This window comes from Nilaparvata lugens, chromosome X, assembly GCF_014356525.2.
Source record: "Nilaparvata lugens isolate BPH chromosome X, ASM1435652v1, whole genome shotgun sequence".
Classification (NCBI taxonomy): domain Eukaryota; kingdom Metazoa; phylum Arthropoda; class Insecta; order Hemiptera; family Delphacidae; genus Nilaparvata; species Nilaparvata lugens.
Window position 1 is genome coordinate 33,476,887 of NC_052518.1, and position 22,827 is coordinate 33,499,713.

Sequence of the window (22,827 nt, forward strand, 5' to 3'; positions counted from 1 at the left end):
GAGGCCTTCAGATGGACCGTATTGAATCAGAAATTCCAATCAGAAATTGCATCAGAAAGACCATATTTCTGATGTAATACGGTCCATCTGAAGGCCTCTTGGACTCAGACATCAACATCCTTTCGCCAGACTCTTCTAACACAAACTTTAAATTAAGGGGTACTATTGGATTTGTTTTGTTTTATTAATTTAAAAGTTACTTCAAACCCTTCAACCTCCTTCCTAGTAAACCTTGCCAAACTTTTGCTCACAAGCAATGCCTTCAGGTTTGAAGATGAATATTATCTTCAAACCCAGGGTACAGCGATGGGCACCAGGATGGCACCATCCTATGCAAACCTATTCATGTACCTCCTTGAACAAGATTTCCTTTCCAAACAAACCCTATCCCCCCTGATATGGCTCCGTTTCATTGACGACATATTCCTCACATGGCCCCATGGATATGATACCCTCTCCCACTTCCTCAATCAACTCAACTCCAACTACTCTGTCTCCTTTACCTGGAATATTTCATAATCCTCCATCAACTTCCTAGATGTCAATGTAATCCTTTCCAACTCCAATACCTTATCCACCAATACTTTCACCAAATCCACCCACACTCAACAGTTCCTACACTTTGAGAGTTGCCATCCCTACCACATCAAAAGATCCCTCCCACGTTCCCTCTCAATCAGAGGCCGAAAAATTTGCAGTGATCTCCACCATCTTGACCAGAACCTCAAAAAACTCCACCAATCCCTCCTGAAATGTAACTATCCTGAAAGGTTGTTACAGAAACAAATCTCCTCCAAAACTTGCACTAATCCAACCACAAAAAATTCCCAAATCCACAAACTCCAAAGCTCTGTACCACCTACTTCCCTGGAATTGAAAACCTCAAACCTGTCCTTAAAGATCTGTTCCATGTCGTCTCCTCCAATCCCTCTACCAAACACCTTTTCCAGCAACCTCCCACCCTCATTTATAAGCAACCTACCAACCTCAAGAAAATTCTCAGTAAAAACAAATCACTCACCTCTGATGAAATCCTAACTCCACCTGGTACCCTACCTTGCAAACGCCCCCACTGTAAAACCTGTCCTATCACTGATTCTTCCATCTCCTTTACCAGTCCTATCACCAACTACACTCACCAAATCCATCAATCCAGTAATTGCATCTCCAAAAACTGCATCTACCTCCTTTCCTACAACTTCTGTCCTGCCTTCTACATAGGTGAAGCCACCACTGCCCTAAACCTCCAGATCAACAATCACAGGGCTTCCTTTAAAAATAATACTTCCCTACCCATTCCTACCCATGGCTCTGAGCACAACAAAAACTTTGACCAATGCTTCAAAGTCAAAGTCCTTGCCACCCTCCCTACCACAGCCCCCTCCATAGATGTCAAGAGGAAAGAATTGGCTTTTATTTGGGTGCTTCGAGCTGCTTCCAGTCCTGGTCTCAACAGACAGCAATAGTACCATAGCTACCAACTGTTTAATTAAATTGAAATAAATTTTATCATATCATAATAAATTTCACAGCTATCAAATATATATTAAATATTCAATAAAAATGAAAAATGAGTTTCATTCAAGTTCAATTCTACAATTCCTTTCTCCAATTTCAGTCTAATTCTTTTTTGATTCCTAATTTTAAATCTCCTCTTTTCCATCAATTCATAAGCTGCATCTTTCCTTATTCATAACCCACTCAAATCTTTAATATCCAGTTTGTAACCGCCCCCCTGCAATACCCCATTATGTCCCCTGAATCTGTATCCTTTTTCTCTCCATCCATCTGCACCACGTAATCTGTGGTCTCTGCTGCTACAATTGACTCTCCGTGCGTACTCTGTGGTCACACGACAGTTGGATTTCAAACTGCAGTCTGCTTGGTTGAGGAAGGGAACTCAGTTCCCGAAAATTTCCCCATTTCTAATGTAAGTTTTTCAAGTGTTTTTAATCTATTTATGTCTTATGTCTCCTGTTTTAATTCATATTTATATATATATAATGTCTCTGGTTGAGGGTACAACATGACCAGAGGAGTTTATTGAAATTATAGACATGATTACAAAAAAACATATAAGTTACAATTATTTACAAATTATTAATACAATTGGTTGACTATTTGCTGATCTAAGAAAATGTGGCCCCCACTATATATAAATATGTGTCGGAATGTCGCTATATGTCGGAATTTTGCTATTGTTCAAGATTTTATGCTAAAAGTTAAAAATTCTAATAAAGATACATTTTGCGAGTCATAGAAGTTCATAAAAACCACATTTCTATAAACAAATTTAAAAAAGAAAATTGATAACCTAAGATGTAGAAATTTTATAAAAATTTAACATAAAAAACATTTATAATACTCATGGGAAAAAATCATCATAATGAAGAAAATGAGAATGAAACAGTATGGAAAATTTTTCATAGAACTAATTGTTCTCCATGATTGATTCTATTGGACAGGAGCCAGTTTTTTGTTTTCGATTTGAATGAATTGATTGGAACTGTTTCTTTAATAGCTATTGGCAGTTTATTGAAAATTTTTGGTCATAAATATGTGGCTGACCTCTGAGCAGCTGATGTTGTCATCCTGGGAATTGTCAAGTCCATGTTCCTTCTGCGTGTTCCTTGCAGGTGATTCAAATTGATGAAGAGTTGTGGGTTCTTTCTGGTGAATGTTAGAAGTCTGTGAATGTAAATCTGTCTGATGCTGAGCTCCGAGTATAGTAGTACTGAAGGGAAGAGGCGATGTTTGCGTCCTATTATCCTAAAAATTAGCTTCTGAACCTTGAGGATAGGATTGATGTGGCAGAAATTTGTAGCTCCCCAGGCCAAAATGCCATATCTTGCTATGGACTCAACTATTGCATAATAAACATTTTTGATCATGTCTATTGATAGTAGCTGCCTGAGTTGGATGAATTTGTAAATTAATTTTCTGATTTTAGCCATTTGATGTAAAATGTGTTTATCCCAGCAAAGTAATTCATCTATTATGACTCCTGAATATTTTATATTGTTTGTGCGCTCTATTAAAGGACAATTACAATTCATACTATCCAATTTGCAATGATGTAGTTTGATTGTCTGCTTAGAAGGCTTCTTGGAATCTATTAGTGAGAAAGCAATAAATTTTGTTTTTGAGGCATTAATCATCAGAATGTTATTGAAGAGCCAGGAGGTAACTTTTCCCATTCCAAGTTCAGCTGACCTGAAGACGTCATCCCAGCTGGTTCCCCGGAATAATACTGCTGTGTCATCAACGAAGGCGATAATCTTGCCACAGACATCCATAGAGCACAGCTCATTGGCAAAGATGAGGTAGAGTATTGGTCCAAGAACGGTTCCTTGTGGTACTCCGAAGCTAACTGGAAGGCCATCTCCTGCACTTGGGTTTCTCCCAATCCTGACTCTCTGCCTACGATTTTCCAGAAATACTGCAAGGCATTTCTTACCATTATCCAAATCGTTAATTACGGACCTTGTCAACTCAAATATAGCATCATCTGTACATCTGTTTTGTCGAAAGCCATACTGATTGGGTGACAACAGGTTTTTTGATTCAAAATAATCAACTAATCGTTTTTTACAAATTTTTCAAGGATCTTTGAAATATTACTGACTAATGCTATTGGCCTATAGTTGTTGAGTTCAGATCTATCGCCACCTTTATGTAAAGGTCTTATACAGATCTCTTTCATTGAATTTGGAAAGACGCCACTTGAAAGACTCTTATTGAAAACATCCACTAGTGGTATTGCAATGTGCTCTTTTACTACTTTCAGAGTTCTGTTGTCAATTTCGTCAAGCCCTGGGGCACTATCATTTCGAAGAGTATTGATAGTGTCCAGTACTTCCTGTTCTGTTACTGGTTGAAAATACATCGAAGATGGCGAGTTTATAGTTGGTCTATTGTCTATATTCGTTTTCTATAACATGGAGTGACTTTTCAAGTGTGATTGCAACATTATTGGCTAGATTCGCTCCAATGTTAGCAAAGTGCTCATTAGTCTTCTCAAGAATGATTTCGTGATCATTTTTGATTGACAGGATGTTGTTGTTAATAATGATCTTACTCAATGTATCCTCATTCCTTCTCACTGCATCTGTTGCCTCCCTTATCAGTTGCCAGGTTTTTCTTAGATTGTCCTGTACCCCATTTAGTTTTGTTCTATAATATTCTTCCTTTGTATTTTTAATTAATGTTGCTAAAGTGTTGCGATATTGTCTGAAGTGTTGTGCTAATTCAAAGTTGTCAGGACGCATCTTCCTCCTTCTGTTGAGCAGATCCCTTCTCCTTATAGCTGAGATTAGTCCTCTTGTGATCCATGGTTTGATAGGTTTGAGATGTTTACATTGGTGGTAGTAGTTGGCATTATCTCCTAAGTGTTTCTTGAGGATGATGATGAAATTCTTGTAGGAAATGTTGGTGTCTTGAGCGTTGATGACGCCTTCCCAGTTCCCTGTAGAAAGTTGCTGTTTCAGTCTAATCAAATCTATGAATTTTCGAAGTGTATTGCTGTCGTTGCTGCTGACATCAGTAGAAGAACTTTCTTTCAATCCCAGGATTATGCTGAAGTGGTCTTTGATGCTGGATTCATAAATTATAGGTAATAATAATAATAATGATACATTTATTTGTACAAATAGACAAGTTAGAACACATCTAAATACACAGAATAATAGTAGGTTTTTGACGTGCAGAATAACAGCTCAAGGCCTTTGTCAGTTGCACAAGTCAAAAATGAAAAGAGAGAAAGTTCAGGTACATTGATATAAATGTCTTCGAGTTGCTCAAAATAACAAATAACTTTGTGTCGTGAAATTGTGACATGCAAATGATCAGTATAGCAATTTTGCCAGCATTAAAAAATATACTCTGTAAGAGACTTAAGCTTTGCTTTGAAAACCTTCACTGGCATGAGAAAGTCCATTCTTTCAGAAAGCTTATTTGCACTTCCAATGCTTCTTTCTACTGGCGATGTGTAGCTTTGTATAATGGGTTTGAACACATGAAACCGTCTGAAATGTTGAGTCGGTACAATCAAGTTGATACCACGTTCACCAACGGTAATTTGACCATGAAGGCAAGCATGTATAAACATGGCATCATTCTTCTTCCTCCGCCATTCCAAGTTTTCCAAGCCTATGGCCAAGCACAGCTCCCTGTAGGATAAGTCTTCTGAGCCTGGAATGAAGCATCGCATCAAGTACTTAATGAATTTCCTCTGTATCCCCTCCAGCATGACAGATGTGCAGAGTCTATCCCGGTTCCAGATCACAGAGGCGTATTCCAGATGGCTTCTCACAAGTGCTGTGTAGAGACACATCATTGTATTGGCATTTTGGAAATCCCTCGAAATCCACCTCATGATGCCAAGCTTCTTTCTAGCCTTGGCGACAACATTCTCCACATGTCAAGTGAACAGTAACTTGGGATAAAATTGAACTCCCAGATCCTGAACACTGTTCACTCTTCTGACATCTTCCCCTTCAATCTTGTATGTAGCTATAAGTGGGACAGTTTTCCTGGTGAATGTCATTGCCAATGTCTTTTTAGTATTCATGGACACTGAATTTTCCCTTGACCATTTGATCACCTGATCAATATCCTGCTGAAGACGTTGTTGATCTTCACTAGAGTTTATATTCCAGAAGACTTTCAGATCATCTGCATACAGGAGAGTTTCACATTTTAGATCATCCACTATATCATTTATGAAAAGATTGAAGAGCAGGGGTCCAAGATTAGAGCCTTGGGGAACACCAGATAAGGACTCAAACTCAGTAGACTTGCAACCATTGTATCTTACATAAAATTTCCTGCAGTTGAGGTAAGATGAAATCCATGTTGTGAGAGCATGGTTAAATCCAAAACCAGCCAGTTTATTGATGAGATGATCATGTGGCATCTTATCGAATGCTTTTTCCATATCAAGATAGATTACGTCAACCTGCCCACGTTGTTCAACACAAGGGCCAGCACTTGAAAGAAAGTTTGCCAAATTGGTCACTGTTGAACGGCCTGATAAAAAAACCATGAGATATATCAATGAGTTTATTGCCAACACTCTCTAGGTATGATGAAAAAGCTGCTAAAGGTGAGTTTGGAGGAACATAGTGACATGCCAATGGTAAGTGACTCTGACGAAATTTAATTTGAACCCAGACAACTTCAGGTATCAGCTCCAAATCATGCCTTCTGATAGTTGGAAAGCATTTATTCACTGCGAGTAGTGCGCCACCACCTCTTGATTGTCCAACCTCATCATATTTCCTGTCAGCATGAAACACATTGTAATCTTCAGTGAAAAAGCTTGAGCTGGAATGGACATCCCCAAGCCAAGTTTCAGATAATGCCACTATGTCAAATCTGTTGCTCACCACTGAGGCAAAGAACTCAGAAGATTTCGTTCTTAGACCTCTGACATTCTGGTAATAGATATTAAGTTCATTCATTATCAGTATTGATGCAGTCTTTCCCCACTGCCAATTCATTCTGTTTCTTTTCAACAATTTTATATTCAAGAGCAAACTCATTTGCTAGGTTAACCGGGTTTGAATAAATTATATTGCTCTTGAGAGGGCCATAAAATGGGGCAATAATAGCACCTTCTGGCCAGATATCAGGATGACATACCTCTTTGAAATTCTTTCATACACCAGAACATGGAAGGAGCTGTACGAGGAGGGAAATTTTGACTTCAGCTTAGTACACGAGATGAAGTCAAGGGTGATTGAGTCACTAATCAACTTGGATATTTCTTGTTCAGTAGTTTCCGGTGTGAAGCGACTAACAAATAGAGCTCTGGTTTTCAACTTCATGCTCACATTGGTTCCTTTCCTGGAGCCGAGAACAACAGGCCGTCTGCTAGGTTTTCTATCTTGAGGGGATGAATTATCTGGCTTTGGGCCACTCTTATCAAGTTGTTTCTCAGTCCGTTTCCCTCTGCCTCTGGATTTACGAACTATTAGGGACCAATCAGAGCTATTGGCCGATGTCCCCGGAGCATTAGATTCATGCACGTTGTTGTCAGTGCTGGTTGGCCCATTTAGAACAGGTTGTGGTTGTGGAGCACTATGAGTGGGTGCATTTTTATTCTCTCTATCAGTTTTCTTAGTGGAACCAGAATTCTTATTGGAAGGCTTCACCTTATTTGAGGAAGAGAACTTGGAAACACTAGATGGGTTTTCAATGTCTTCATTCATCCCACATCTATTATTTTCTATTATAGCTTTCAACAATTTGTTTTCCTCTATCACAGCGGCAAGATCCAACTTTACAGCAGTCATCTCAGCTCTGATTGCAGACAGTAGATTTATATTAGATTTCTCCAAAATATCAAATTTGCTAGTAAAGAACTCTTTCCAATTAACGAGCATACTCATAGAATCATTATGAGGCGAGATATCACCGTCGTTTAGGCTTGATTCATTAGCAGGAAGATCATTCTTTGTCGAGTGGAGGCTTCTAGAAAATCTAATTGGTGTATTATCATCAAATCGAATAGTTGATTTCGTCATACAGGGCTGACATTTATAGCGCCTGAGTCATGAATAAATTTCAATTCGTCCTCACTTACATTGAGACAGCTTACATGATGTCTTATTGAACATAGCTCGCAATGCAAATTCTCGTGACGTGCATTGATAATCTTGTTACAAATACCGCATTCATTTGGTGCCATTATAATCAGAATAATATGAAAGAATACTCTTTCTAAATGAGATAAATGACAATACTTATATCACAGAACGGGTAGAACGACTAGTGAAAGTAACAGGAAAATTTCAAGACATTTGAATAGTTCAAATTTAAAATGAAATCAGAAAAGCAATAGTGCAGGTCAGTGAAAAAAGAGTTGAGTTAGAAAATTGAGAAATTATTACAGTTGTCAACAACGATAATTATTGATAAAGAGTCGAGAATCATTCATTTAATGTTGTTATTCAGTGATCAACAGATCAACAGGTGGAGCCGTGATACCATATCAACCTGTCATAGGAAACACGAGGAGAAAAAGCAACAATTCAGAGATGTATCTTTGTCGCAATACCGTTATCTATATCTTTATACACTATCAGTTATTGTTCAATTCACTTACAAACAATCAGTTCAGATTTAATGGAGATCTACTATGAGCCACGCCTGAGCCGTCAAGGTTGCAATCTCCCTATTGCCAATTGGAAAGAAAAAACTGAGACAGTTCCACTTGTCAAGTTCTTAGCAGGTGGGTCAAAGTTCAATCAAAGCATTTCAGCTCCATCCAACCGGCTTTTTCATCGATTATTTGTAGGTTAGTAAGAGATAGTTGGTGCTAATAACAGACATTTGCACTCCACACTCAAAACTATATATACACACGCGAATAAAAACTTCTACACTTTATAAGAGCACTCACTTGATTAGAAAGAAACTTAAAAGAGAAATGATAATTAACAAAATCGAACGGACAAGTTTTCGAGCTGTCATCACTGTAATACTTGCTTTTCGAAATTGATCATAATATGGTCTATACAGGAAGCTGTCTCTCCAGTAGTCCTTGTAGCTTTTTTGATACAATGTTTAAGACCATATTCACAACAAAAATTCAGATAATCCTGTAGTTGTTGATGTGGGTGACGGAGCTGTGTGTTTATATTCATATCTCCAACACATATGACTTGATTACATTGCAGGTTATCCAGAACTTCTCTCATATCACATAAAAAATCTGTTATGTCATGATGCGAGGGAGATCTGTAAATTGCAATGATGTTATAACAGTTGTTTCTTGTTTCCAACTTCAAATTCAGTACATTTGCCTGTCTAACTATTAATTCGGAACAAGATATATTGAAGCATTTCTTGATGTAAATGACGATTCCATCATTTTGGAGTGGATTGTTTACCAAAGAAATTATATTGTAATCCTCCATGTGCTGTGGGATATTATCATTTTTTATCTAGCATTCAGTAAGAACAATAACATCGAATTCTACAGACATATCTTGCAGTTGTACCATCAATTGATTGAAGTTTTTTCTTATACTTCTTACTCTATATTGAGACAGAAAATCTTCAAGTTGTACTCTTCAAGCAATCTTACTAAGTTGTTTGCTTGATTAACACATACATCATATATCTCATCGAAAACCTCTAGTTCTTCTCCCAATGTTAGAACATCATTGTTATCCATTGTTCACTGAAAATTTGTAGTTATTTATATGCCAGTTAAGAATATCCTCGTCCTTGATATCTAGTATTTTCCTCGTTAATGACAACATCAAATCTTCTTCCCCAATTGTTAAGTATCTGAAAGACCGGGTATGCCTACTCAGTGCAACGATCACATGTTGGATACTGTTGTAAATATTTAACGGCTTTATATTTTTCCTCACCAATACAACATCTTTGAATGTTAGACCCTGAGCTTCATGTATTGTGAGTACCTTAAGTGAACCGACAGGAGCCTTTTGCTTCTCACCATTTGCTTCTCAGCCTGTGTAAATGTAAGGATTAATGTATCTGGTCCTAGTTGATGATAGCCTCCGTTACTGATTGTTGGCATGATTGAGCATATAATCTTGTTCCTCGTGTACCCTTGTAGTAATTCGACAGTAGGCAGCATACGTCCATTGGGCATCTGTTAGAGACTGATTGGTAATGATTTGGCTCCGAAAACACAGAAATATGTTTCCATATTGCCGGTAAATCACTTCTCTCAATGTACGAAATTTGTCTCGAATCACCAAACAGAATTATTTCATCAGCGTCCGTCAGCGCAGAGACGAATCCTACGAAGCCTGCGTGCATTAGTACGGCCTCATCGATAAACACACGATTATATTTCTTATTGTGCGGTCCATTTATCAGAAATGACGACACTGTTCAATAGTTGGAATTGATTATAGAACTATATTTATTTTCGTATTTTTTTTGTATGGCTACTCTTATTTCTCTAACTGCTGCCCTTGTTTGAGTTAATATGAGGTCTTTCAATGGCTCATGCTTTTCTATAATTAGTTGTGTTTTTCCACTACCAGGTACACCATCTATCCATCTGACCTTTGGTAATACACATTTTGCTATATTAACTTTGATGATAGAATACGATCAGTTCCTCATTTAACATCTCTACTAACAATAATATATTTTTCATTAGTTTTGAACCTGTGTTTATCGTGTTTATCGAAGGGTACATAAATTCCGCCTCCCTCAAGACTAAACCCCATTCTGTATTTTGAACTTGTTGGTTTTAAAAACATTTTCAGTTCGTTGTTATACACATTCATACCCCTCAAATGAATATCTCTGAAAACTGCCGAAGAATCATGTATATTTGTGCTTTGGAGTGGCAGCAAAACTTCTTTGAAAATTGTTCCATTGACTCTATCGTATTGCTGTAAAAGATTTCTAAGTTCTATCATGCAATTCTATTGACAAATCTATTGTTCATATCATCTTCCGGTAGATAGCCTCTTGGACATTCGTTCTCATCCGGTCGTTCTGCTTCGGGAATATCAAGAAAATTCATACTAACAGTGCCTCGATGAAAGAATATATATTTCAAATGACCAGTTGATAAGATGAAGCTGAGCAACTCAACAGATGATATATCAGCGAGCTGATGGTAATCATTGTGGGTAATTATTTGATGCCCACTCATTTATCTCTGATAATAGTTTCTTAGTTTCCTTAAGAACATTTTCAGTACTCACTGGCAGCACGAAGTTACGTACAGTTTGTTTGTCAGGTTTTTTTAAAGTTTGAAATAAAACAGATGTGACTCTATTTTGGCAATAAATAGAATCAAGGTTATTCCATTCTTCGAGCGTCAGCGATTTCGATTGTAGTAAATTTGACAATCCATCTGACACTCGAACTTTCTTTTTACCTACATAGGGAAATGATAAATTGATGTCTGAGTATTTTCCATAACTCGCTTTTGTTAATATTCACTTTACTTTGAATTTCGTGGTTCAAAATTCTATTTTTCAATTTTTTAAACAATCCCATAATTAGTTCTGTCAATTACTTGTTGCAAAGCCTTTTTGTAACATGGGCATTTGGCATTATTTGCCGGTTTATTTTCTTACAATTAGAACATGTTGGATTTTCCTTGGAAGAAGGACAGTTTTTGGCATTATGGCCTGAAACAGCACAATGACCGCAAACCTCCTGCTCCCTCTTACAGTGCTTCATTATATGTCCGAAAGATTGACATTTAAAGCAACGTTGAGCTGAGATGTAATCACTTGCCTTACAACTAGTGAAATCAATATAAATCTTAACCTTATTTATGATGAGCTTCCTGATTTCAGGGTCACACTCTAATACCCAATGCAGCGTTTCTTTGTTTTTAGGGCCTAGCTTGAAAGCTGGGATTCAACCTTTCTTGAAATCTGATTTTTAAATCTCAGTATTACTAAAGTTTTTTACTATAGACAATTTCAGATAGCTCTTCTTTGGTGATGTCAGAAGGTACATCGTACAGAATTATATTCGGCTTCTTGTTGGTTGGTTCCGTGATTTTAATGGTTCCTGAAGTATGCAAGCCTTTGTTTTGAAGTATTTTTTTCTTATCCTCTAATGTGTTCTAAAAGAAGTCCACCTCCTCGCACGTTGAATGTTTTCTTGACCCTAATTGTCTTTTTTGGGATGTTCTCTTTTAAAGCTTTATTTTTAAGTTTTCGTTGCTTTGCTTCTCGTCCCCTTTCAACTCGGAAGGTTTCAGCAGAACAACATGCTCTTTTGCTTGTAACTTCCTGACGTTATTTGTAGTTTGGACAACTGAAGCTATTTTTTTGGCAGTTTAATAACATCAGCAAAACTTGTGGGCTTCTTATAGCCCAGTCAATGAAGGTCCAAAAAAGCAGTTTCGATCCGAAAATTAAATAAAAGCTGAATTTCCCACCATCGATAGAACCCTCCCAGAGGGTCATTCTCCCAAAAGTCCCAAAAAATCCCCTTGGAGCTTTCCGCCCAAACCCCCTAAAACATGAAAAATGCAGGTAAACACGGGAAATCAATTATCTCTGTAACCATTGATCGGAAACAGTTCTATTATATACCATTCGATTTGTTACATTATGGACTACAATATTAGTTATATTCATTTTTTCAATAAAATTAAAAGTTTTCTTGATAAAATAATATATATGTAAAAATTGAGGGGGTTTGTGATTTGATTTTTTGTTTTCTCCGATTAACCTCGAAACAAGTAGTTTTAAAGAAAAATGAGCCGAATAATTAATGTAGCCACTCTCATTGCAAATCCATTGATGTATATTGTTATGTATTTGCGATTCAATTTGACGCTGTGGAAGGGGAAACAGTCGACGCGGAACGGCGTGGCTGACTCTCTTAGCCATAGTAAACAGCAAACTGGAAATCAATTATCTCTGTAACCATTAATCGGAAAAAAATCTATCATATGTCATTCGATTCGTTACATTATGGACTAAATTATTAGTCATATTCATTTCCTCAATTTTCAAACAGTTTCCTTGATAAAATAATATATACGTAAAAATTTAGGGGTTTTTCGATTTGACTTTTGGTTTTCTCCAATTAACTTCGAAGCAAATAATCTAGAGAAAATTAGACAAATAATTAATGTAGCCACATTCATTGCGAATCTATTGATGTATATTGTTATTCATTTGCGATTCGATTTGACGCTGTGGAAGGGGAAACAGTCGACGCAGTATGGCGTGGCTGACTCTCTTCACCATAGTAAACAGTAAAATACAGTAGTAGGCCTACTGCTTTCTAAGTTGCATCTTATTCACACTATGGCGCTCGAAACAATCAATTTTGTCTATTGTTTTGACATGCGATGAAACTAATCTTTTACATTTTAATTCTCTAAATTCTCTAAAATCATTTTGTTGTTATAGATATGTTAAATCATGCATTCTATGACAGACAAAGATATTGTTTGCAACTGATAAAATATTCATACCATTTTATAATATAATACATATTTAAAATATGTGTGTATGATCATAATTCTATGCTAAAATTTATCATAAGTTATGTTAAAAACTGAGATAAATCATAGATTACAATAGTGTTAACAGTGGCAATTTCCTGAAAAATCATAGCGTGCAGTGTTTGCTGTTTTCTACAGTTAATATTCTTCAAGCCAGGTTGATAATATACCTTCAGTTGAGCCAAATATATAAGACAGCTGAGGCATAAAAAAAATATACATTGGGCTTGTTGAGTCGAAACTTTCTATGATTCTCTCTGTAAAGTAGCTTATCTTCCGTTCTTACTAGTTGAATCTACATTATTTAGACAGTCCAATATGAAAATTCAGTAGATTCTAAAGATGAAAGCCATGCAAACATACAAATTAAGGAAGAGTAAGCATGCATAAAAGGTAGGAAAATCACGAAAGTGTTTCACATTTAACCACAAAGTACCCTACCGTATAAGATTAATTGAAAGACGATTCATCATCTTCTATTATTTTTGTTAACATTTCGATTTTTCACCTCCACTCGCATCTTGTCATTCACTATACGAGGTTGGCAGAAGCTTTTCTTTATGTTGATTAATGTTGATTGAAATTGATTTTGATTAGGACACCAAAAGAATAGATCATTTTCTATTTGAAGCATTCAAATTGAATCTATTGAACATGATTTCTTATGACTTAGCATTCACAGATTTAGTTGGGTGAAGCTATTTGAAAAATGTACCTGATTATCAATTCCATGGTTTTTATAGCATTCTAGTTCATTGTGATCATTGAAGGGTTGAAGTGATGAGTTAGTTCAAGTGAATTCTAGTACACAAGTATATTGTGCTTATGATGGGCTCTTCTTTATTTTCTATCGATGTTTTGCTCCAGTAGAGAAAATTTAAAATGTTGGTTTTACATTTTATAAGCTTTATAAATAATATAAATTTGATAAGTCCAATATTAAATTAATTGATGTTGACTTTCATTGTATCGCTTTGTATCAATGTTACTTGCACTGTTTTCAATTCATCACTATTCTCTCAAGAATTAGTTTTTTATGAATTTAATGATCTGAAAATTGAAATTCAAATGCTATTTGGATGACGTTCACATTCCACTGGTTTTTTTCAATAATTGTTACGTTGAAGAGTGAGGCAATTCAATCCATTTGGAAGTAAAAGGAAATCACAGTGCGATTTGAACAGTGGATAGTAACTTTGAAATTCAGTTGCTCAATTCATTACGACTTGATACTATCATTTATAATTATAGTTGATCAGAAATATGGATTGTCTATAATGTTTATATTTCAGTTTGACCAATCTTCTATCACAGTCTCGCTTTCATTCATAAACATGATAATCCTAAATACGTTGGTTACCTTAAAGATGTAGCTCATCTTACGTCGAACAATGTTTAATATCAACAATTTTCATTAAATTACTGTTATGATAATCATTGGAATTTCTGCCTGTGATTGAGAAAAAGTCATTTTATGAGCCTTGAAATTCATACCTAGAAAAAGTTGCATTATCACTAGAAATTTTGTTATTTTTACTATTTATTATAGGTACTGTACATTGATTTTTGTGATTATAGAGATCAACTACTTTATTCTGAATCAGGATAAGGATAAATAGGGAAATTGTGAGATTGGGATAACATCCATAGTTACATAGCATCAATTTGAAAGCTCTGATAATAATGATTTGAACGGAACTGCGATTCTGGCTTGGTATTGCCTCTTCATGTTCAGTGAGAATAGTAAGCTTCAGAATAATTCGTTCTCACTATATGTGATAATATTTGATAACATTTGTTAATATTTGAACCGAATGTGCAACAAATTAATCTACTTTCAGCTTGAAAATTTTTTTGTTCACGTGATCTGATGATATTCATTCCATTATCAAGTGTTTAAATTATAAAGAGTGATGAAACAAGTTAAAACGCAAGAAAAGCTACGAAAATAAATTTTGAATCTTCATTTTTCACAAAATAAGGATAAGATGAAGGAGTTGGACACATAATATATCATGAAACTTCGTTGAAAAACATCAATATCTGAAACTAGAGTTATCAAATTGTGTTACCTCTGACTCGTATGGAGAAGGCACACTTCAAATTAATATAATAAATTCAGTGAGAAAACAGCGAAATCCTGATTTTTATCATGAGCATAGTTAAATCAAGAAAATTGTAATATTTTTTAAGAGTATTGGAAAGTGAAAATCTATATACAGCGCATGTCAAAACAATAGACAAAATTGATTGTTTCGAGCGCCATACTGTACATGAGATGCAATGTAGACAGCAGTATTATTCTGTTTACTATGGTGAAGGGAGTCAGCCGCGTCGGCTGTTTCCCCTTCCACAGCGTCAACTTGAATCGCAAATACATAACAATATACATCAATGGATTCGCAATGGATGTGGCTACAATAATTATTCGTCACATTGTTCTTTAAAACTACTTGCTTCGAAGTTAATTGGAGAAAACAAAGAAATCAAATCGAAAAACCCCTAAATTTTTACATTATATTATTTTATTAAGGAAACTGTTCGATTTATTGAGGAAAAGAATTCGACTAATATTGTAGTCCTTAATTTAACGGATCGAATGGCATATGATAGATTTTTTTCCGATTAATAGTTACAGAGATAATTGATTTCCAGTTTGCTGTTTACTATGGCTAAGAGAGTCAGCCGCGCCATTCCGCGTCGACTGTTTCCCCTTCCACGGCGTCAAATCGAACCGCAAATACATAACAATATGCATCAATGGATTTGCAATAAGAGTGGCTACATTAATTATTCGTCTCATTTTTCTTTAAAACTACTTGCTCCGAAGTTAATCGAAGAAAACAAAAAAAATCAAATCGCAAACCCCCTAAATTGTTACATATATATTATTTTATCAAGAAAACTGTTAATTTTATTGAAAAAATGAATATAACTAATATTGTAGTCCATAATGTAACGAATCGAATGGCATATAATAGAGCTGTTTCCGATCAATGGGTACAGAGATAATTGATTTTCCGTGATTACCTGCATTTTTCAACTTTGAGGGGTGCTCAACTTTTGGGAGAATGACCCTCTGGGAGGGTTCTATCGATGGTAGAAGATTCAGATTTTATTTAATTTTCGGATCGAAAAAACCTTTATTGACTGGGCTATTAATTTCTTGAACAGATCTACTCAAGTAAATAATTGATTGCTTCAGTTTTGGGCCGCCTGAGCTCAATATGGATGTTAACTGGCTTATTAAAGTTGCACGGGTATCAATTTTAATCACAGATTCCGTAGCTCGACTTACTATATTTAAAAACCTGTCATAATCTGCACGCAAGATTTTCCTCCTCTCGAATTCTTCTTCAGCCAATTCTTTGAGCTCCAGAATAGTTGTATTAATATCTTGAATGTCTTCTTCAAATTCCGATTTCATAACTGAAGTTATGTTACTATGCATTTTACCTTCTGTTGGCTGATCCTTCCTTTCCTGGTCCTGTTCCTTGTCCTGTGGGTTGACGTCCTCTTCTTCTTCCTCCTCCTCTTCGTATTCCGAAATTAATCCATATGGTGGCTTTGTTGGTGAATGAAAGAATGAAACATTTGCTGATTTAAATCGGATTAATCTGATGTTTGGAAGTTAGATAACTACACTGTATTCGCTATTGAAAGCTAACACCTTGCTATTGACCTACTTTTACAACTGTTTTTAAAACTACTCTACGATATGATGTATGTTTACTCATCGACTGTTAGACTAAGACTGAATATATATATATATATATATATATATATATATATATATATATATATATATATATAGCACATAACAGAAGACACTTTAAAGTTTGTAATATAAATTAAAACTGGAGACACAAGACATAAATAGATTGAAAACACTTAGAAAATTACATTAGAAACGGAAATTTTTGAGAACTGAGTTCATTTCCTACCTAGGAGGTAAGTTTCTAAGTGTTTTCAATCTATTTATGTCTTGTGTCTCCTGTTAATATCATTAAAAATTCGCGGATGGATGAACATGCTAATTATCAACCGGGTACATCCGATAAGCAGTTTCACTTACTTGCTGACGTTTCGTCATTATCTCAAATGACATCCTCGGAGCGCAGTTAATGCTACACTGACACCTGCCTGTGTTTGGAAGTTCTTCAACGTGGTCGAAGGGAGTACCTCCTCCCCTCTCCTTCTTCCACGTGCTCGGCCTGGCGCTGCTGGGTGAATGGAATTCCTAGTGAAGTGTCTGGCTTTTGTGCTGTGTTGAGAATGATTTTCCAAAGGGAAGAGATATTTGTACTGTCATCCCTTTTGTTAAGGCTCTCTTGTTTCTCTATTTCTAGGGCCTCTCGTACAATCCCAACCCGAAAATCTTGAATGTTGGCTATTTGTTTTGAATTCTTAAAATTTGTTTTGTGACCTGTGTTTTTTTCATGGTTGTAAAGCCATGCTAGTATTTATTTACAAGTTTAACATTTGTAAAAAAAAACAGGTAGTTCCTCCTGAAAAGCCTTGTATTTAAAGTGGTGAGTGCTTCTACAGATGGATCTATATAATTTATTGCTCAATAATGTGTAAGTTGATTATTACCTGATCATGATCAGCCTCTGTCCCCGAGTCGGAGATATGAGTGCCGGAAGTTATTGATGAAGAAACACTGTCATGCGCCGATGAGCAACCAGAAGAGTCACCATCCCCATCACCGTCGCCATCCGCATCCCCATCCCCATCTCCCACAAACTCAGTATTCGATTTTTTCATGAGCAGCAGCTACAATCAATACACAACAAAATAAATACGGGTATGTATCTAAGAATTTATATTTATGTGTCGAACATAATTATTACGGTACAATAATTTAGAGTATGTTTCTTTCAATATGTTTAATGTTATTTTATAGTTTAAATATTTGATACTAGCTGGTAACCCGTGCTCCGCAAGGATCCAATAAAAAAACTTGACAAACTGAAAACTTGACCTACTGGAATCTTGAAGAATTGAAAATAGGCCAATAACCAACCATTCTCGGTAAATTAGGAATCTAAATGCAAAATTTCAAGTTAATCAGTTCAGTAGTTCAAACGTGATGATGCGTCATTCATGAATTTCCTATCCCATATGTGTATAAGCCAGTTCTTTACTTTATTATAGTGTGACATGGGTAGGATTTAAGTGCTTATTTTATTGATAGATTTTTTGTGTGTTTTAGATTTAAGATTTTTCAGGAGAAAAGACTCTGATATTAAAATAATAATTTCCGTAGTTGGACTTTAAGGCTGTTTGAACAAAAAAAATTTCAACTTTTTTTTTTGTTGGAAGCTTTAAAGTTCATTGAGTCAAAACCGAATATGCTTTTGAAAAAATTCAAAAAAAAATTATTGTGGCCTATGTGTGACTTTGAAGTGTACATTTTGAGCATTTTTCGTACTTCCTGCAAATGCAAACAATAAACACCACAGCAATGAAACTTTAGGACAATCATCTTCAAAATATGCTCTTTCAAGTGGTCTACTCTTAATTATAAAATATTCATGTTTTTTTACAAAATATCGATTTTTTATTGTGTTTTACAGTGAAATTTTCAGTTTTTTATTTATATTAGCATACGTGGGTTTTAACTCGCTAGCCAATGCAATTTTTTGTTTCTCATTATAAGTATCCGTTTAGAAACGTTAATTGGTTGAACAAGCCAATGTTTATACTTGGGCTCGTGCGCAAGCACCGTGCGTGCGTAAAGTATTGGGGAGGTAGGAGTGGGGCAGTTTCGGTAGCTGTCTCCTTCCACTTGGACTGGCTGAGTGGCCGGGAGTAATGACCTTGGGGACTCCTTTCGTCCAGGTTTGCTTCCTGATTTTGTGACCGATTGCACTGTGCCAGACGTTGTCAATGTCATACTGTTCTATTATACTATTACTTCTGTTAATTCAATGTGAACACTAAATTTTTTGGTAGTTAGAAATGTTTGCATTCTCCCAGTGAACAGAACTGAAACAGAGTAGTGTGTACACTAAATAATATAAATTTGTGGTTCAATTGTGTAGGCATATCTATGCTTCTTTATTTACTTTTGTATAGTTTGCTCTGTATTTAAAATCATTGTATTATATTATCACGTTTGTTGATGTTATTTTCAACAAAGTTTTTCAATTTTCAATTATTTTCATAAAGTAGGATAATCTGGTATTAGGAAATACTGGAGTAAGCTCGGTGTGAACTGTTCTATACAAATTTGCGATTTTTTTAACTTGTACTCAGAACTCAGGCAATATAATAATTTTGGTATTTGAATGATATTCGTTTTTTCATCATTTATAACACCAATCAAGTTATTTATTAGGACCTATGTTTCATCTTTGAACTTTTAACACTTGATAAGTTCAAAACCAAGCTCTCAACAAAATAATGTTGGGGATAACTTTCTTTGGACAACAACACTTAGCTTGTTTAAATCGTATGGAAAATAACTTATTTCTGAAGGATTATTGAAAATTGGGTATAAATTGGTTATATAGTACTGATAGGCCTATTTGAGCTATAGATTAGGCTGTGGTGCATTATATGCATATATTAAAATCTAACCGGCTTTTGTGAGGGAAATTTTCGCCTTCCCTTTCGGAATTAATCTCAATTTACTGTGATTAAGTAGAACATTTCTGTATAAACGTTATTATAATTTCTTCTTTCGTAATACATATTCTACTTTCCTTGCCCTATTACCATAGGTAAGGAAAGTATTGCTTTCCGAAAGAAATTTAAGTACCCCAATTTCTAAATTTCTAGTCCAAAAAAGTGGTTTTTGGGTATTGGTCTGTATGTGTGTGTGTGTGTGTGTGTGTGTGTGTGTGTGTGTGTGTGTGTGTGTGTGTGTGTGTGTGTGTGTGTGTGTGTGTGTGTGTGTGTGTTGGAACAAGGTATAATACGGGGAGACAATCAAGTATTTTAGTAAAAATCACTTCTACATGCTTAAAACCATGTAAAAACCTAATAAAAAAAATCTCCCCATTTTGTCAGTACTCTACCTAATTGGGATACACTCCAGTTCCCAAAATTGCCACCACGTTGTGCTACGATCGCTAATACACACTCACACAAAACTCATTTACGGATTGAGCATACAATGCGGCTACTTGCATATCCCTGCAAATCTCCATTGTCTCCTCCACTGTTCGAAGTAACTGGTTTGCTATGGGATTTGCCGTGAATTCATGAATCAGCAGCTTATTTCCTGTTTCGTTCAGACTCATCGATTCACAGCTTAGCGAATTCATAGTTTATTTTTCTGTTCATTCACTTGTGACATGAGAGGGGATCGAGGATACAAATATGCTTGCATAATGTATTGTAGTACTGATTTTTTAGTTATTTGGTACAAATAGTCTGTAAATGATGATTCTTCACAAAAAATACCTTCTGCTAACCTCACAGTCTTTAAAAATACCTGTTTTTCTCCATATAACTCAAAAACCATTCATTGTGAAAAAATCCAGAACCGTTTCCAAGAGCACAAAATCCTCTACAATTCAACGCCAAACTAGGTTCATCACAATCAATGGTGACTGAGAAATTGAATTTGGGCTATTGCTATAATGATGGGAATGGGAGGTTTGTTAAGATTCAAGAATAGCACGTCAGTAAGTTTATATTCTCGAACAGGCTTCACTGAGAATTAACTTACTGATTTACAGTAAAGTAAAAAGTTGGTAACCCAACATTGTATCTCAAGACCAGGATAGCCTATGATAAGATGAAATTTGTCTCTTTGCTTCTCCCCATATTGCCATTTCCTTCTGTGTCTGTCAATATCCTTGCGAAAACAGTCTTGTGAACCTCAGATTGAATATTTTACTTGTGTATGATATGCTCACTCCGTGTGAAAAGACCTTGTTCCGGAGAAAAGATTTAGTAATCATACCCTGCTCAAATTGTAGTCACTAGTTCTCAGATAGGGAGGGTGACCGCGCGGGCTATTACTCAAAGAGTCAAGGCATTCCAAAATGATTTATCTTTGAGAAAATGAAGAATGAGGAATCAGAGTTGTGTGAGCAGTGAGTCCTTCTAGTTCATATTATTGAATAATCCAATTTGGGTAGCTGAAAGTTTCTCAACAATGCACCATAAAATGGAGTACGATAATTTATCACTATCAGAAAGATATAGCAGTTCCGAAATCTATATTCTTTCAAATAAGCACAAATAGCAAAAACGCAATGTAGACCAGGGGTTCCCAAATAAAAATGTTTCTACGGACTCCCTCACCTACCAGCAATGTTGAGAACCAACTCGCAATTTAGGGTTGGGAGGCACTGTGAAACGTGCACTTTCTTGAATCCCAGTACTGAGTAGCTTATATCCATACGTGGAATGTTTATTTGAATGTTATAAAAGTATTATTATGATAAGCCAAATTATTAATTTAGAATTTTCAGTTTATGGATTGTTTCACTTATACTAGTCACAATCATAACCGACAATGAATTAGAATAAAAATAATTTATAAACGTGGGGAAGGATAGTGATTCCATCAATCGCATGTTAAATTCGCGAAAGAAATTTATATAAACACTACATATATTAACTACTTATTTCTCAATCAGAAAAATAACTTATTTATCAATCAGGAGAGCGTTATAGATTCCCAGTTTATTTATCCTAGCTTCAATATTAATCTTGAACAGAAATCAAGAAAAAGAAAATTATATGAATCCTGTCCTTGTCAAGATGAATAAAATAAGTTGGTGCATGTATCCAGGTTTTATTCAAATACTGTAGAAATGGTCAGTTGTAGAATTCTTCGGAAAACTTTAAGTGGGGTTGTATTATACATTGAACTATAAATAAGCACCTGTCAGGCAGTTCTGGTTTATTACTTTGGCATTTCAAAACCTCAATTCAATCGATCTTGGCCAGAATAGAGTCTGTTCCACAAGTAAAGGATTGGTTCGCAGCTTAACCAATGAGAGATTGGATATGATAGACTATCATTTCCAAATATCTCATTTAAGAATTAATGATAATGCATTATTTGTCTGGAACCAGGTATAATCTAGTGCCACTTCCGGGTAGGCTGAAAAGAGCATACCGACGACACAGATTGAGAGAAGTTAAGAAAAATGCTAATGCGCTATTCATATAGCAGAGGCTGCAAATCCATGTAGGGATGCTTGGAGTTTCATCGATTTCCGTAGACGCAAATCAGGTAATTTGGACCAGAGTTCTGCAACTGCAGATGAGATTAGTCGGTTTTATGTTGACTAGTTCAGGGCATAATGATGGCTCTTCTGATGAGATGACTGAATTCTTAGCTACTCTTTAGAGAATTCCACTTCTTGGGGAGTATTTTGAATGGATTATTATGAATGGATAATTATTCAAATAAGTCGTCTTTTATGGTTTATTAAAGTGATAATTTCATAATATTGTACTATTGAAAACTAATTATCAAGGAGTTCTATTCCTATTTATTATAATATTGTTTTTATAGTTTAATTTGTACATGATGTGAATCATTTCAAGATTCATTTCATTTGATTATGTGTTATTATATTGTTGATATTGATATGTGAGCTGACGTTCTTGTAATATTTTGCCAATGTTCTAACTATATAATTTATTTTGAATCGTGATTCACCTTAATGTGTGATGGGGTTAAATATTGAACAAAAGTAGACCACATGCAACGGACTACTCCTACCACAATTCTGATTGGAACATTCATTCGATTGAAACTACTTAATCAGTTTTGGCAGTTTGTACTTTAAATTTTCATTTTTACATAAAACTGAAATAAATGTGAGATTCTTGTATGCATGATATCTTCGTGAGTTCTCAACCAATTTTGTTCT

The 22,827-nt window shown here is 35.5% G+C and overlaps 1 protein-coding gene across 4 annotated transcripts in view; it reads right to left on the reverse strand.

Moving 5' to 3' along the window:
• The window catches only part of LOC111050953 (cytokine receptor), a 150,636-nt gene that overhangs the window by 19,792 nt on the left and 108,017 nt on the right, over window positions 1–22,827 (reverse strand). For 2 of the 4 annotated variants that reach the window (XM_039443184.1, XM_039443183.1), the window contains 2 exons: window positions 17,576–17,755; window positions 16,080–16,544 (listed from right to left, as the gene is read on the reverse strand). In XM_039443184.1, coding sequence (XP_039299118.1) covers window positions 16,095–16,544; window positions 17,576–17,755 — 630 coding nt within the window. In that variant the 3' untranslated portion in view covers window positions 16,080–16,094. Of the gene's footprint in view, window positions 1–16,079; window positions 16,545–17,575; window positions 17,756–22,827 lie in introns of those variants that run through there. The other 2 variants (XM_039443185.1, XM_039443186.1) reach the window with 1 other exon arrangement.